This window comes from Lissotriton vulgaris, chromosome 6 (assembly GCF_964263255.1).
Source record: "Lissotriton vulgaris chromosome 6, aLisVul1.2, whole genome shotgun sequence".
Classification (NCBI taxonomy): Eukaryota; Metazoa; Chordata; class Amphibia; order Caudata; family Salamandridae; genus Lissotriton; species Lissotriton vulgaris.
In genome coordinates, this window is record NC_141694.1 from 1,902,079,365 (window position 1) to 1,902,097,745 (window position 18,381).

The window sequence follows — 18,381 nt, forward strand, 5'->3', positions numbered from 1 at the left end:
TATTTTCATTTGTGTATTTCTAATATGTATTTTATGTGGCCCTCTTTTGAGAGCCAAAACATAATAAATAAAATTGGGTGAAATTGTGCTGGGCATGGTGACAAGAGCTTTCCCCTATCTCCCGGACATCCTACTCTTATTCGAGCCCTGGTACTGAGTAAACTAGATTATTGCAGCTAACGAATCTGCCTTAAATCGCCTTCAAGTGGTACAAAACACTGCAGCATGCCTAGTTACAAATGCACCCTACAGGTCAGCCTCACTCCCCCTATTACAACAACTACACTGGTTACCTGTATGGAAACGGGTGAAGTTTAAGATTTGCTGCCTGACAATAAGGCAACATGGGGAAACAGACCCTCTTATCTGACGGAAAGGCTTCATCAATACATCCCCCCAAGGGACCTGCGATATCGGTCGAAAACCCTGCTCAAAATCCCAAGGATTAAAAAACACGAACAGGAGGTAAAGCCTATTCGTACCAGGCACCTTTAATATGGAATCAGCTCCCTTTGACCCTAAGACAATGTCCTTTTTACCTGAAATTCAGAAGGGCTCTGAAAACTGCCCTATGTTAGCGTAGCAGACGTCTCACCTTCTTTTGCAAATCCGCAAGCGCCGAGATACCCGGGTGATTCATGCGCTGTATAAGCTTATAAACATAAACATAAGTTTAATTTCTTTCCTACCTCCAGAGGGATATATATGTTTCCCTGTGGAAAGGAACACTTCCCCTGCACCCCCTGAGAAGCTGGGGTCTTCTTCCCTGCTTTCCGACAGACTGAGGGTTCGGTGAGTGATATGTGATTGTGCTCTTGAGTCTGTGATCTGTGCTTACTTCTCTTTCTGCTGTTTCTGACCCTACAGCTTGGACAACTGCTCCCTGACAGGCGCTGCCTGTGCAGACCTCAGCTCTGTGGTCAGTGCCAGCCCCTCCCTCACTGAACTCAGCCTGAATGACAACCCAATGGGAGACTCTGGAGTGAGAGAGTTGTGTGAAGGACTGAAGCACCCCGGCTGCAGCGTCAAGAAGTTGGAGTAAGTAAGCCCAGGCTTGTGTTCGCATTCATGCCTCACCATGGGGACTGACGGCAAAGCGGAAGTCATGAATGATATCCTGAGGCCTTCCCTCCCACGGCTCTGGAGCCTCTCAGAGTGATGAGGAGACGAGGGCCACCATTAGCAGTACTCTTTTGTAAAGACAACGCTACACTTTGGGAATCTTCTTGACGTTTAGTGGCAGATAAACAACCTGTGTCTGTAAAACTAAATTAACATTTAGGCAGAACTGTGCATTAGAAGGAAGTCGGATACGCCAAATCATGAAATGGTAATTTAACCACTTGGCTAGTTTTGGGATCTACATATGTGTGAGAAAACATGTGTGAGACATATGTAAACATATTTATGTTATATGCATTGGATCTTTTGTTTTTTTAAATCGTTTTATTTCCAAATAGAAACTAAATGAGGTGGTCATCACATACTGGGAATACATCAGTTTTTTTGTTTTTGTTGGAAAACACAGGTTTCTCAAATCTTTCCTAATACAGTATATCTCTGGATTATACCTAATCAGCTGCGAATTACAATGTAATTAGCTCGTCAATGGGGTTAATTTAAGGGGGTTCAAATATGCTACACAATACTCATTTCAACTGGACCACACCGCCACCCACCTTCGGGGGCAGCACCGGGCCACATACACTGTCTTCTTTTGAATCATACACCAATCCATGTCCTTCTTCCAGGAACTGAGTGTTGGAGGCGTGACTTCCCCCCACAATCTCACTATGTTGATTTTAGCAATTGTTATCTATCAATGAGAACTAGCTCTGAAGTGTTTGTATGTCTGTGCGCGTGTGGAAAGAAACCCTTTAGGTTTTTTAGAAAGGCCCTCACCCACCAACCTGGTTGGTGGCATGCTTCATCATCGGGCCCCACCCAAGGTACCGAGTGTACCTCAGGTGTGCTTCGACGTCAGATTACTGCGGAGCGGGATTTTTGGTACGTGAGTGTGCTTTGGGTGTGCTCTGAGTGAGGTTTAAAACACTGTCCTTGGGGTCCCAAAGGTTTTTTAATAGGTGGGCCCCAGGCAGTTTAATAAAAACAAAGGCTTTAGGACGTGCACCGTAGGCTTATGGCCACCGACGTCCTGTTTGGTCGACTAGTTTCAGCCAGGCCTTTTCTTCTACTGGCTTTCTTCAGGACCTTTTATGTGTGAGGTGTTACAGGGGTTACAGTTTGTCAGTACCCTGTGTGTGAAGCACAGGATAAGGAGCTTATATATGTAACAGGTGTTTCCTCTCAGATTGTACCTGTAAGGGATAAAAGGAGACAGACATAACATGTAGGTAAAAAGCTCGTCATGGCGGGCTAGTAGCATTCAGTGAGGCCGCGTTTGGTGCCTAGATGTGTCAACGGACAAGGCGTTTGTGTGGGCATCGGTGGCGGGCAGTGGTAGTGTCGCCGACCTCACAATATGCGTTATATTTAGTGAAAAAGGCCGAGGTGCCGTAGACAAGTGTGGCTCAAACAGTGGTTAAGGAATAAAGAACGTAAATGGAGTTTCTTACGCCAAATTATAGCAAACAACTCATCATGGAGCTCAGCCGGGGGCCAGGACCATGTGCACTCTAAATTGAGGAAAAGAAAAGGAAAATAGCTGTTGGGGGAGGGGGTAGTCTGGACCCAACGAGGTAGCGGTAAAGGGATGCACACACCATCACGGCCGAAGGCAGCATGAAGGGTGGCTGTACCGCTAACAAAGTCGAGCTCAGGTACTTACTGCGCGATGTCGCTGGGCCCTCGATGAACCTGTTGTCCGGGCAGGAGCTCCGTAGGAAATGAGCTCTGTTGTGGGGAGTGCTTAAATACCCTTAGAGGATGCCAGGTGTAGCTTGTTGCCGGTGTCAGGTGTGGCCTGGTCACGTGTAACAGGGCGTGTACGACTTCCTGTTGTCTCGAAAATAGTGCCTGTAGTAGAGGAAATAGAGAAAAGACGCGCATGCTGGTGTGTAGCGCTCTCTCTATTCATACTAGTAGTTGAGGCTAAGTAGGGCAACATTGACCACGTGCACTAATGCGTATTTAGGCAGAGGTGCTCTGTCTGTGTAACGAGATGGACGGGGACCCTCTCTAATCGTTCACATTACAGCAATAAAGAGGGGGGCAATTGGGAGCGCTGGTCAATGTGCAGTGATTGTCTGTAGAGAGGGCAAGGTACATGCATGGGCGTTAGTGCTCGGTATGTACAGTGTAACTAGGTTTCCCTGCCGGGAAATGCAGGAAGGGGGGCACCAGTGGGCGGGGACAGGTATGTTCCCTAGGGTTTTGGGCTAGCGCATTATGCAAGGGTACTGCAGGTGTATGAGTCCCTGTCTATGCGCCCCTACTATAGGCGTGTGACAATGAAGGGGGTCATTGCAGGTTTATCGGCTGTGCTACTGGTGTGAAGGCACAGGGACAGAAAGGTGTTGGGTATGGCATAGCAGGGTTGATTGTGGACACCCTGTCAGTGGTGTGTCAAGGTTGTTGGCAGGAGAGGTTGATCATCTGTTGAGGTTGTTCCACAGGATATTGTCATTTAGGCCCTCTGTATGGGTTGGCAATCTGTAGATCCAGCGTTGTTCTGTGGACAGTAGGTGCATTTTGTTGTCTGTGGGGTGGACAGGGATCTGTTCAATAACTCTCCATCTGAGGTCATTGGTGGTGTGTCCATTCCTAAGGAAGTGGTCTGTGAGTTTGCTGATATTTTTCTTGCACCGGATCGTGCTTCTATGTTCAGTGATCCAGGTGCGTATTTTCCTCGTGGTCATGCCCACATAGCGGAGCTGGCATGGGCACTCAATCAAGTACACTAGGTTGGTTGAGTTGCAATTGGTGTGCTTGCGTTGGTGCCATGTTTTACTCGTTTCCAAATTAAGGGTTTTGGTATGTTCTGTGAGTGGCAAATGCTGCAGTCTGCACAGGGATGGTGGCCTGTGACTTTGGGGAGGCCCCACATTTGGTGCAGTGTTGGGTTGGTGGTGGTTTCCGGTGTTCTAGGTCGTGTCGCGATGAGTTGATCTCATAGGCTGTTCGATTTTTTGTAGGCGAAGAGTGGAATGTCCCAGTCTCGTTTGCCCGTATTGATGATTCTCCAATTTTTCTTGATGATTTTGGCTACTGAGTTGGAGATAGGATTGTACGTGGTGACACAGGTCAGTGGTGTTATGGTCTCTTGACGAGTAGGTATTTCCAAGAGGGCGTCTCTGTTTTGGTTTTTTGCCCGTTTCCTGGTCCTGTCAATGATCCTTCTGGGGTAGCCACATTGTTGTAGTTTGAGGGATAAGTCTGTGGCCTGTGTGTTATAGTCCTCCTTATTGCTGCAATTGCGCCAGATGTGCAAAAATTGGCCATAGGGCAGGTTCTCCCTTAGTGGGCGAGGGTGGAAGCTTTCAAAGGCCACTAAGGAGTTTCTGGCCGTAGGTTTGTAATATGTGGTCGTTGATAGTTTGCCATTGGTCGCCTTGATCAGTAGATCCAAGAAGGGTAACTAATCGTTACTTCTGGTGTACGTGAAGCGTAGGAAGGGATCACGTGAGTTGAGCCAGTCCAGGAAGTTTTTCAGAGACTCCTCCGAGCCTTTCCATATCATTAGGACGTCATCGATGTATCGGAGGCAAAAAAGGATTGATAGCTTGAAAGGATTGTTGGGCGTGAGGATGTGTGGCTTTTCCAGATTGTAGATGTATAACCCCACCACGCTGCATGTATTCTGCTGTTGCTAAAATAAAACAAGCACTTAGAAAGCACCAGTTAGAGGGGAGAAACAAGACTTCTTCCCGAATCGTGCTATCCAGCTTTTTTGACATTCTTTGATTTCAGACCAATTCCAACGTGCAAAATTCAGTTCTGTTGATAGAATTCACTTTTCGATGCCCCAATCATCCTTTCTCATATGTAAGTTAGCATCATATGGCTAACTAATGAAGTTCGTATATGTACCTATGTTGAATTATTCCATTTGCTACCTTATTATTCAAATGCATGTGTGAATATATTAGTTCCTTAGCTTAGCCTGAGTGCCGCCATTTTGTGTATTCCTCTGTGTCCGCGAGCCTCACTCGCTCATCTACCCCTCCCGCAGGAATAGAGAATTTCACTAAGACAGCAGTTTTCGTTTCTCGGCTTACTGTGGCCGAAACTAACAAGTCTTGTTATCAGTAATGTTCTCATGCCCCAGAGACGCTGAAGCCTAGCTCCATGGCCTTGAGTAAAGATAGCGATGTTTCTTTTGCAGGTGCAGATGCCTGCTGTATGATGGCATTGTCCACTGGTCGGGGTTTCAGTAATTTTCCAGAAGGGGCGTACCCTAAACGAACTGTACTGCATTATAATGTATTGCCGTAATGCGGAGAGTCAGTCCTCTCGTTCGCACTCCGAGGAGTGAGGTCGGACAGGGCCCTCTCATATGAGTGTTGTTTGGCCTAATAAAGACTTTTGTTTATTCTTCTCCACTGTCCGGCTGACTTCCTATATAGTGACTATAGGTGAGTGCGGTAAGTCACTCGGGTGGATTTGAGCCACGCTTATCAGATGTCGCCCGAATAAGTCTGATAAGCGTGGCTCAAATCCACCCGAGTGACTTACCGCACTCACCTATAGTCACTATGTAGGAAGTCAGCCGGACAGTGGAGAAGAATAAACAAAAGTCTTTATTAGGCCAAACAACACTCATATGAGAGGGCCCTGTCCGACCTCACTCCTAGGAGTGCGAACGAGAGGACTGACTCTCCGCATTACGGCAATACATTATAATGCAGTACAGTTCGTTTAGGGTACGCCCCTTCTGGAAAATTACTGAAACCCCGACCAGTGGACAATGCCATCATACAGCAGGCATCTGCACCTGCAAAAGAAACATCGCTATCTTTACTCAAGGCCATGGAGCTAGGCTTCAGCGTCTCTGGGGCATGAGAACATTACTGATAACGAGACTTGTTAGTTTCGGCCACAGTAAGCCGAGAAACGAAAACTGCTGTCTTAGTGAAATTCTCTATTCCTGCGGGAGGGGTAGATGAGCGAGTGAGGCTCGCGGACACAGAGGAATACACAAAATGGCGGCACTCAGGCTAAGCTAAGGAACTAATATATTCACACATGCATTTGAATAATAAGGTAGCAAATGGAATAATTCAACATAGGTACATATACGAACTTCATTAGTTAGCCATATTATGCTAACTTACATATGAGAAAGGATGATTGGGGCATCGAAAAGTGAATTCTATCACTGTGGCTTTTCCGCAAGGTGGAAAATCCGAAGGAGCAGGTCGCTGTGAACTCTACCTTTGTACGTTTACACATTTAAGTGATCTATGGGTGCCAAACTGGTGGCCCAAAGAGTTGGGAACTGTTCCTGACCCAAAAAACAAAGCAAAAAATCTAGGGGTTCATCTCCAACAGACTCTAACAATGAAAGAACATGTTACCCATATGGTTGGTGCATGCTTTCATGTGCTGGGCATGATGACAAGAGCTTTCCCCTATCTCCCGGACATCCTACTCTTATTCTTATTCGAGCCCTGGTACTGAGTAAACTAGATTATTGCAACGCTCTACTGATCGCAGCTAACGAATCTGCCTTAAATCGCCTTCAAGTGGTACAAAACACTGCAGCACGCCTAGTTACAAATGCACCCTACAGGTCAGCCTCACTCCCCCTATTACAACAACTACACTGGTTACCTGTATGGAAACGGGTGAAGTTTAAGATTTGCTGCCTGACACATAAGGCAACATGGGGAAACAGACCCTCTTATCTGACGGAAAGGCTTCATCAATATATCCCCCCAAGGGACCTGCGATATCGGTCGAAAACCCTGCTCAAAATCCCAAGGATTAAAAAAACACAAACAGGAGGTAAAGCCTATTCGTACCAGGCACCTTTAATATGGAATCAGCTCCCTTTGACCCTGAGACAATGTCCTTTTTACCTGAAATTCAGAAGGGCTCTGAAAACTTCCCTATATTAGCGTAGCATACCGTCTCACCTTCTTTTGCAAATCCGCAAGCGCCGAGATACCCCTCTGTGGGTGATTCATGCGCTATATAAGCTTATAAACATAAACATAAGTTTAAGTTTCTTTCCTACCTCCAGAGGGATATATGTTTCCCTGTGGAAAGGAACACTTCCCCTGCACCCCCTGAGAAGCTGGGGTCTTCTTCCCTGCTTTCCGACAGACTGAGGGTTCGGTGAGTGATATGCGATTGTGCTCTTGAGTCTGTGATCTGTGCTTACTTCTCTTTCTGCTGTTTCTGACCCTACAGCTTGGACACCTGCTCCCTGACAGGCGCTGCCTGTGCAGACCTCAGCTCTGTGGTCAGTGCCAGCCCCTCCCTCACTGAACTCAGCCTGAATGACAACCCACTGGGAGACTCTGGAGTGAGAGAGTTGTGTGAAGGACTGAAGCACCCCGGCTGCAGCGTCAAGAAGTTGGAGTAAGTAAGCTACACTTTGGGAATATTTTTGACGTGTAGTGGCAGATAAACAACCTGTGCCTGTAAAACTAAATTAACATTTAGACAGAGCTGTACATTTGAAGGAAGTCGGATACGCCAAATCATGAAATGGTAATTTAACCACTTGGCTAGTTTTGGGATCTACATATGTGTGAGAAAACATGTGTGAGACATATGTAAACATATTTATGTTATATGCATTTGATCTTTTTTTTAAAAATCTTATTATTTCCAAATAGAAACTAAATGAGTTGGTCATCACATACAGGGAATACATCTGGTTTTTTTTGTTGGAAAACACAGGTTTCTCAAATCTTTCCTAATACAGTATATCTCTGGATTATACCTAATTAGCTGCGAATTACAATGTAATTAGCTCATCAATGGGGTTAATTCGAGGGGGTTCACATATGTTACACAATACTCATTCCAACTGGACCACACCGCCACCCACTTTCGGGGGCAGCTCCGGGCCACATGCACTGTCTTCTTTTGGATCATACACCAATCCATGTCCTTCTTCCAGGAACTGAGTGTTGGAGGTGTGACTGCCCCCCACAATCTCACTATGTTTCTTTTAGCAATTGCCAGTCCTAACGTTACCCATCATTTACCCTTTAATGATAGGTCTGTTGGCTCCCAGATATTCAGAAGGCACCTCTTCGTCTCTGGGCGCAATTCCACCCCCCACACCTCACGCATACAGCCAAGTACCCGTGTCCAGTAGGTCTGTAGCACCTGGCACTCCCACAATATGTGTAAGAAGGTACCAACCTCCCCACACCCCCTCCGGCAGAGTCCATCTTCACTGCGGCCCATCAGGACCATCCGTGTGCCAGAGATATAGACCCGGTTTCAATTGAATCAATTTGAGTTTGGCTGATATTGGGGATGCAAGTGCCTCTCTGCATTCCTCATCGTCAATTTAGAGTCTGCTGCCTCCCATTTCCCCCTAAGAGCCAGCAATGTGTCTGGAGTGTGGTTAATAAGCTTTTTGTATGTGAGGGAGATAGCCCGCTCTGGGAGGTGGCCATCCAGCAGCCTGTCCTCGAGAGGGGAAAGACTCCGGGAGCTGGGTCCCTGGGAGGAAGTTAGCTTGCAGAGAGTGCCTTACCTGCATGTAGCAGAAGTGTTCTGTCTGAGCTAGGTCATAGGTGTGTTTGAGCTAATTGAATGACACTACCCCATCCGGGCCCCATAGATCTTTGACCAAAGAAATTCCGATCAAGTCCCTATTGTGGAATCCTTTGGTGCGACTAAGTGTGCCTAATCTTTCCGAGGCCCACAGCGGGGTAGCCAGTGTAAGTTTGTCAGCCCACCCAGTTTCTTTTGAATGATGTGCCACAGCTGTACAGAGTGTTTTGAAGGTCCCGTGAGGCGGTACCTACCAGGCCTGGAGTAAAGCGCGGACTCAAAGTTCGCGCCCGGAAGGAGCCATCTGTCCATCCCATGTCCTGGGTCGTTCCCAGCACAGTAAGTACCTTGATTAATGGCCGAAAGATGTGCCGCCCAATAATATTTCCAGATGTCCGGGAGTGCTATCCCCTCATCAAACCACCCCAATGTGAGTTTCTGTTGGGATATGCGAGGCATCCCAGTCCACAAAAGATCTCTCTGAGTAGCCTCGATGGCCGCAAACTACCTTTGCAAAACTAAGTCCGGGTAGTTTTGGAGGTCATAGAGAAACCGTGGCAGGATCATTTTGAAAAGCGCTGCATGGCCCAGTAGGGACAGCAGGAGTTTTTTCCAGGTGGCCATGTCTCTCCTGAGCCGTTGCAAAGGTGGCAAGAGATTCCGCTCATAGCAAATGGCCCGCTCCTTGGAGATGAAGATTCCCAGGTATGTAAACCCGTTTGTGGCTATTTTAATCAGACAGCCGCACGGGATTGCCAGGGGGCTCCATGCAGGACATAGAGGAGTGACTTTCCCCAGTTGACGCTGTAACCTGAGCTCTCCCCAAAAGTAGCAAAAATATTTAATACCACTGCGCGGGACTCACGGAGGTTTGTGAGGTATAGAAGGACGTCATCCGCGTAGAGCGAAATCCTGTCCTCCCATCCGTCAGCCCATCAGAGCCCTTTCAGGGAGGGGGCCTGTCTAATCCAGGCAGCAAGTGGTTCTAGGGAGAGGGCAAAAAGTAAAGGCGATAGGGTGCACCCCTGTCACGTTCCTCTTCCTAGTGTGAAAACCTCTGAGATTTTCTAATTGACTGCCACCTGGGCCAAAGGTTCGGTGTAAAGGAGGCGCACCCAGCCAATAAAGTTCGGACCAAATCCCAGCTTCCGGAGAACAGCCATCATGTATGGCCACTTTAACATGTCGCACGCCATTGCTGCGTCCAATGACACCACAATAGCGTCCTCATGGATCGTATTGCAGCGTCCCAACACTCCGTGGAAACTGCGCAGGTTAAGTGCTGTGTTACGGTGGGGCATAAAGCCCGACTGATCCGGGTGCACCAATGTATTTAGAACCGGTTTAAGCCTATTAGCAAGTACTTTGGCCAGGATTTTGTGGCTCAGCATTTAACAGTGTTTTTGGCCTGCAGGAGGCACTCAACTCTCTCGGTTTCCCCTCCTTAGGGATGGCCACGATTGTGGCTATCCGCTGGTCCCTCAGCAGTATGCCCTGCTCCCTACTTTCCTCGAACATCTGTTTCAGGTGCAAGTCAAGGCTATCCGGCTTGAGCTTGTAGAGCTCAATCGGAAGACCATTGGGTCCGAGAGCCTACCCAGGTTGGAGGTAACGTATGGCCTTGATCAGTCCCTCAGTGGTGAGTGGCGCCTCCAGGGTCTCCTGTTCGTCGTCTGAGAGGATAGGTAGCATAATGTCGACTAGCAGGGCAGATTAGTCCTCTTCCGATCGTTCCGACACCCTGGGGGCTCCGTATTGACTGCCCCTGATTCAACCCTAAGCTCGGCCACCCCTTTTTGTGCCTGCTGCTTCTATCCAACCATGCTATTAATTTGCCCGCTTTGACCCCTTGGTCATACAGTCTACCCCCCCTGTCTCTCACTAGGGTCTTAGCAGCGTCGGTAGCTAGGGCTTGGTATTCCACTGCTTTTATTTGCATCTGGTGGAGAAAGTCTGGACTGCCATTACCTTGTGCCGCATTTTCTAGAGCGAGAAGATCACTTTCTATAGTTACTACCTGCGCTTCCCGTTCTTTATGGCGGCCAGCTATCGCTGAAAGGGCTTCCCCCCTCAGCACCGTCTTAAAAGCCTCCTACAAGACCACTGATGACTCCACGGTCCCCACGTTCTCCCCGAAGTACTGGTCAATTGAAAGAGACAGTTTCCTTTTAGTCTCCCCACCACGGAGGTACCAGGCATTGATCGGCGCTACACAGCCCTCCTTCCGGTCTCCGATTGTAATATGGGCCCACAACGGGGAATGGTCCGAAATACCTCTTGCCAGGTGAGCAACGTCGCGAATTGTACTGTCTTGGTGCATTGGTGCCAATAGATAATCTATGCAGGAGAAAGTGCGGTGTGGGCCAGAAAAGAAAGTATACTGTTTTTGTGTTGGATGTCTGAGGCGCCAGAGATCAAGGAGTCCGAACGCCTCAATGAGATTGGGGAGCCACATGTGTCCCGCCACTATGTCCCTGGCTGGGTGTCTGTCGAAGTCGCCCGAGACCATGGCATTAAAGTCCCTACCGATTAGGAGTTGCCCCTCTAGGAGGGTAAGCAGTAACTTCCCCAGATTATAATATGATTGAGTTTGGAAGCCCGGTGGAATATAGATCGTTACCAAGTTGAGTCTGCACCCTTCCCATTTTCCTGAGATTGCAGCAAAGCGCCCGAGAGGATCTGTGTCCGTATGATCGATGACAAATAGAAAGCTACCGCGCATAAGGATCCCCACCCCCTTGGGACCCAGAAGTAAAGCCGGCGTGACTTACCAGAGAGTGCCCCCATCTGTTTAGCGCCTGACACGTGTTTCCCATCAGATGGGTTTCCTGCAAGAGAACCACATCTGGGAGGTGTTGTTTAACAAACTGTAGCACAATACTTCTCTTGAGATTGTTCCCCAGCCCATTGATGTTCCAGCTAATCACCTTAAGACTTTTATCCCACTTCGTAGCCATCTGCATATGCAACTGCCAATACGTTCCTGTGTTTCCTGATACAGTGTCCGAGAACATTTGCATAACCTCGGTGGGACCATACCAAATTCCCCCCAACCGCCAACCGCGTCCCATCCCCCTCCGCCACCCTGAAACTGGTGACCCCCCTGCTTCCCTGCTCTGTAGGCTTTGAACTACCCACATCCCCAATTAGCAGAGCGCCTTTCCCCCAACCCAGGAGTGAGGAAACCTCCCTTCTCCCGAAGAACCTACTTAACGGGGAAGTGAGCCGGCCCCAGCTCCAACCGCTGTGCGCGCCCCCCAACACAACATATCAATTTGCTAAACATGCATACGCTCCTTAAAATTCAGTTCAGAGTCCCCAAAAATGTGGTCCCCTTACAGGCAAAGTATTGCTTTGTCCACTTTAAGGCCGTTGCGAGCCGCCCGGTCGTGAAGGGGGAGAATAGTCATAGTCTCGGCCTGGCTTTGTCCCAGGCTTCCTGTAGTGCAAAAAAACTATGGATTAAGGCCCAGATCTCTGTACTGGGGTGAATGTATGACATTGTTCTGCATTCTGCCCATCAACTGTTGTTTTGCATTTGTCACCCCAAGTGGGATGGGTATGCTCAGACGTGAGTCCCATGCTCTCCACACCACTGGAGTCAAGCTATCCTGGCTGAAGACGGCTGATAGCCAGAAACCGGTCCTAGGATGCTTGATTCCGGTCCAGGAAAGACATGGCTTGGCAGTTCGGGCTGGACTGTTCCCATGAGGCACAGGATCAAGGCTGATTTGCATATGGCCATGTCTGAACTGGGGTGGTGTGGAGTGCAAAAAAACGATGGATTTAGGCCCAGATCTCTGTACTGGGGTGAATGTATGACATTGTTCTGCATTCTGTCCATCAACTGTTGTTTTGCATTTGTCACCCCGAGTGGGATGGGTATGCTCAGACGTGAGTCCCATGCTCTACACACCACTGGAGTCAAGCTATCCTGGCTGAAGACGGCTGATAGCCAGAAACCAGTCCTAGAATGCTTGATTCCGGTCCAGGAAAGATATGGCTTGGCAGTTCGGGCTGGACTGTTCCCATGAGGCACAGGATCAAGGATGATTTGCATATGGCCATGTCTGAACTGGGGTGATGTGGAACGAAAAAAAACGATGGATTTAGACCCAGATCTCAGTACTGGGGTGAATGTATGACATTGTTCTGCATTCTGTCCATCAACTGTTGTTGTGCAGGATTAAGCAACATCCCCCACATACCAATGCACCCTCGAGGATAAATGAATCCCAGAGTCTTGCACAAAAATTACATTACGTTAAAGCACAAGGGGGTCCTTTTCAACAGTTCCACCTACACTAGTGGTTAGGAGCGTCTCAGGGAGTCCCCCATTTGGAGCTAGCCAACCTCGATAGCCAGGAGCGTTGACTCGCTCTGTCCACATCCGACCTATTGTCCACGGATCCCGGCCAGGCAGCCTGATTGTCTCTCCAGACGCCACCCTCCATCTGGCCAGAAGACCGTGACGACTCTCTGTCCAGCCAATCTTGGACGTCCGACGGTGCAGTAAAGAACATCGCTTTGCCCCCTACAATAACCTTTAGTTTGGCGGGAAAAAACATCATATATTTGATTCCTTTGTTCCATAGCGCCGCCTTCATCCATCCATCAAAGGATCGCCTTTCGCGTTGCCCCTGGAGCGTGAAGTCCGGAAAGAATCAGATTGTGGCATTCTCATATTGTAGGTCACCCATCTGCCGGGCTGCCTGGAGAATAGCGTCCATATCCTTATAGTTCAGGATTTTCGCTATGATTATCCTGGGTGGCGCTCCTGGTTTGGGCTTAGGAATTAGCGCACTATGTGCACGTTCAATGGTGAAAATGTTAGAGAGGCGTTTAGGCTTCAGATGGTTGAGGATCAGGACTTCCAAAAAAAGGTTCACACTAGGCTCCTCTGAATCCTCCGGAACGCCCACCACGCGAATGCTGTTCCGGCGGGCACTCTCTTCTTGATCCTCCAGCTTCAGGGCCACCTGGCGGTGCTGGTGCACTAGTTTGTTTACTCGTTGCTCAAGTTTCTTCGAGGAGGCCTGGAGTTCCTTTATGTCAGTCTCATTGGCCTTGGCCTTTTCTGATGTTTTGCCTAGACCTGTGCAGATAAGTTTGACCTCAATAGACATTTTATCACTTTTCGTCTCCAGGCTGGTACCCAGTGTCTGTATCGCTGACATGATAGAGGCCAGAGATAGTTCTTTAGGTGCAGCGTGGTCTCCCGATGTGCCCCCATTTTGAGGGTTCCCAAGTGGGACTGCATACTTGTCCAGTTTGTTATTCTGTGTGGCGGTTGTGTCTTTCGGTCTCATGATGGCAGCCCGCTCTCCCCACTAGCGACTTGCAGATGTCGCTCTCCAGCCCCACTGTAGTGCCACCCAAGCGACAGTGGTTGGGCCCAGGGCCCGCTCCCAGGGCCTCTCACCCTCACTGGTGGCCGCAACTCAAGGCTCCTCTGCCGTCCCACTGCTTAGCAGGCGTCACTCTGCTCAGTTCTCTTCGGCCGGTCACAGGGCCTCTCTGCCTGCTCCAGTGCGTGGTGCGTGCTCCAGATGGCCACTACCAGGCAGTCTCTACATCCCATGCGCGGTGCACCGCTTACTCACGCGGTAGCCTCCCAGCTCCCCTATGGACTCTGGGCCGCACTTGCCCAAACCACCTCCACAACTGTGTTAGGGTCCCGTGGTGTCACCACACTCACCACTTTCCGTTAGGTAGGCCCAAAGCACTCGACAGCAGTAGGGCACACGTGTCTCCATGGACTCTCTGTTAATGGTCGGTTGAAGTTCTCAGGGCGCCCACACAGAGTCACTCATGGCACCTTCCGTGTGGGAGCTGGTATCACCCCAGCATTCTCGGTGTCGCGCCGGGGGCCCCCCCCCAGACCGGTGGATGGTGCCGCAGGCCCGCTCAGCCGCGTCCCACGCCCGCTATCTCACTTCATGTGGCGGAGCCGCCAGGCCGCTGGGGTCTGTATGGCGCCGCCGCGGGCACCAAGCAAATGAAAGGCCGGATTCCTCGAAGGGCCCGTTGCTGGTCCCCAGCGCCGCCACCACGGCCTCCGTTTTGAATGCATCCCCATGGGAGCTGTGCGATGCTGTTGGCCCCGCCTCTCGGCCCCATGGGGTCAGCGAGAGCCCCGATGCTGATTCCTGCCCTCGCTCCCCATCCGCCGCTCAGGCCGACAAGCCGGGGCCTTGCGTAGATCTCGGGCCGGATGTTGGGCTGACCCTCACCAGGCGGCAGTCGGGTCGCAGCATGCCGCCGCCTCCACACGGCGTTAAGGGCGAGTAAAAACCCTGGGATCTAAACCGCTGGTGCCGCTATGTAATACTGGGCTGTGTCAAGCAGAGGAGTGTAAAACATGCTGGATTTTCGCAGGATTGGTAGGAGTTAGGGCTCGGCTCCGGCGGAGCTCCCGAGTCAAGCGGCCATCTTCGCTGGCGCCTGGCCGCGCCCCCCTGCATTTGATCTTTAATATCATAGATGTCATGCCTATTTTTAAGAACATATATTCAATATTAAGCATTTACAACAAATTTTTGGGACACATCCTCCAATGCCGATATTTTCAAATTGCATGAATTAATGTGAATTAATGTCAAAATTGCATATTGCATTGAGAAATAGAAATTGTAGTTTTCATCAATTAAGTTTGAAAACACAGTTGAATATGAAAAAGTCATGATATAGTTTTTTTACTATGTCTATATGACCCAAACCATCTTTCACTATTTCTGATGGAATTTGCCACCATTCACTGTGTAACGAGGCTTTGACAAAGACTCTAAGGTCGAAACGCATCAGCTGTTGCAATATACTTAGCAGTGAAAATATCCTTGAAGTGCCGGCGTTTTCTTTGTGTTTAATTCTCCTTGCTACCTCTTCCGTGCACCAGCCCGAGAGGTGGAAGTGATAGGGAACCAGCAGGAGATATATATGTCAAGTGAACAAGGCTCGTGTGAGCTGAAAGGCGTCTTGACATTCAAGAAATAAAGAACACTGATCACGAATTTTGGGTTCGTGTCCAACGTTTTTGAAATTGGGAGACTTCAATTTTGGCTGGAATCTCAGAATATAAACATATATTTTTAAATCGACACAGTGGTGTGGGGACCACAAAGACCATCAAGCATTGCGAGGACTACAAGGGAGGTGGTGAAAGAGTGATGCCTCGAGAACTGGATTAAACCAGGCTCCAATGGGAGTGTGACTAAGCAGCATGGACCCCTAACGCTAAGTACTGCAGAGAACACTTAAATGGCAATGATTAAGGCAAAATGCCGAAACGCGTCTGCCACGTGTTACTTACCAGTGTCTTCTTGATGGTGCCAATAAAGTTTCCTGGATTGCTCCTAGTGCATGTGTCGGACCTGTTCCTTTATTAAGAGGGCAGGAATGGAGGTGGATATATATATATATATATATATATATATATGATATATATATATATATATATATATATATATATATTACCTACTGGCAGTCGCCAGTAGGTATATATAGTTAGGATTTTTTTCCTATGGGATTTCTGAAAATTCTATGTCGAATAACTTTGGCGTTTGTGGACGGAATTGGCTGAAATGTTCAGGAAAATGGCACATTTTGCTTCTGAGCAGCCCCTGAAAATTTGGGGGGGTTTTGTCAAGGGGGGGCCGAGAAAAAAGGGGGGTCCCAAAACGCGTTTTTCTCATTCATTTTTCCATAGGGCGGTTGGAATCACTTTTAGCTCGAACGGCTAAATGGATTTACACGAAACTTGGCAAAATTGTAGATATGGTTTGCCAGACGTGCCTTTGCTATGTCTCAATATATGTGCTCCAGTGGATTTTGAGAAATTAACGTTTCAAAAAACGGATATAACTGTAACAGCGCTCCGGTTAGCGCTCCGGTTCGCCTACCTGACGCGTAACGGAACTTCGCTAGGAGAAGCGGATTGGCTCCTCGGTGACTGTGAACATTCTAAGCAGTCCGGAGCGGCCGCCATCTTGTGTCTCGGTAGGATTGAGACACAAGATGTGGCAAAAACAAAGGGGGAAATGAACATAAGGGGGCAGAGTACATCCTCCCTGACCCCCTAGGTTTGATGGGGGGGCTTTAAAAGGGCCCCGCGGGGGGAAAAAAAATAATTTTTATTATCGTTTTTTTTGCGGGGGGAGCGCTCGGTACGCGCACCGGGAAGCGGTCCGGGAAGCGTAATATTGGGAAAATAGGATGAAAGAATGTTCAAATATTGTATGTTTATTGATTGTTCTTTTTATTTTATTTTTTTTTATTTTTTTTATTTAAGTACCAACATGTAGGTACCAATGCAGAGTCTAAAAATAAAAATACACCGTTTTCTTTGTAGATATTTTGCATGTTGTTTCAGAAGTTATTGTGGTATATGGAATTCATAGCGTAGTCTGTCAGGAAAGCAGAAACACCATGGAGGCAGGAGATGATAGAGAGATGTTAAATACACATTGGAGATAATATAGTGGAAGAAAGGAAGTAACTATGAGCAAACTTACTATGTAACACAAAAAAGTTGCACAGCATATTTAAAGTCTAATTTTACATTATAATCAATTTGCTACTAGTTTAAAAAATACATATAAAAATGAATAATGTCTCAAACAATTTTTGAATTATTAAATATAAATATATTTTTCTGATTTGTTTTCAAAATTAAAAAGAACTTCTAATAATTCATTGTCAGAATTTTTCTCATTTTCAATTAGGTAATCTACTGATTCTACACATTGCAGAAGTTCAAAGTCCCGTGATTCATCAAAGAATTCAGAGTCAATTTCTGTATCTTTGTTGCTTTCTGCAACAATTTCGAAGTTATTTTCTTTCTCTCCTTCCATTTTTGTGCTGTAAAATGAATTTTAAAAAAATATATCAGTACAGATAGGGCACTGTTGGGTTTAAGTACAGACAGGTAGTTTGGTTTTTTAAACAGTGATTTTATCTTTGGGCAGTGTATGGTATCAGACTGGAAGTAGAAATATAAAAAAATGTATGTGATAAAGCCTAAGTCAATTCTTAATTATACAAGACAAGCCTAACTCCATCCATAACTAAAACAGAGAAGTCTATCTTATTCTATAAGTATTACAGAGGGATAGTACATAACCATCAGAAAATGTTTTCCTAATTAACTTAAAGTGCAGAACATACTTCAGTTTTTTTTTTTTTTTTTAAATTTGTTTTTATTGTTGCAGAAACAAGGATAATATGCATCGTCATACTTTTACTGCGCGGCATCAACATTCTGCCGTCGGCAGCCACTTATGCAACTTTTCAAATTAACATTTTTCTCTTTTACAACTTAACCACAAACAGGGTCTCGACATTTTCTAGTTTGCATAATATTACGTATCATTTTTGCGAGAGTATAGGTTTCCCTAGGCATTTAACATGTTACATCTCCAAACTGAAATCATCGTCATTTCTATTCGCCAGGCTCAATCATCCCGCCTCATCCTATGTCCCTAACCCAACCCCCATTCCTCCCTCTCACGCTGACTCCTCCTCTTCCCCTTCACTATCAGTATCTTCACCCTCGGGTAGTGGCTCACAGATCTAACCCCTATATACATTCCACGGTGACCATATTTTATTCCATTTTCGTGGGTTGAGTCTCTGTTGGTAGACTGCCCTTTCAGTAATCATTAGCATATCCATGTTTCTACTCCATTGAGTCAGGGTCGGGGTAGTGCTTGCCCCCCAGTTCAGTGCTATGTCACGTTTTGCCAA

General features: G+C 47.5%; 1 protein-coding gene across 4 annotated transcripts in view; it reads left to right on the forward strand.

Moving 5' to 3' along the window:
• The window catches only part of LOC147709852 (NACHT, LRR and PYD domains-containing protein 12-like), a 410,205-nt gene that overhangs the window by 199,318 nt on the left and 192,506 nt on the right, over window positions 1-18,381 (forward strand). For all 4 annotated transcript variants that reach the window (XM_086928301.1, XM_086928300.1, XM_086928303.1 and 1 more), the window contains 2 exons: window positions 868-1,038; window positions 7,315-7,485. In XM_086928301.1, the coding sequence (XP_086784427.1) occupies window positions 868-1,038; window positions 7,315-7,485 (342 nt within the window). The remainder of the gene's footprint in view (window positions 1-867; window positions 1,039-7,314; window positions 7,486-18,381) is intronic.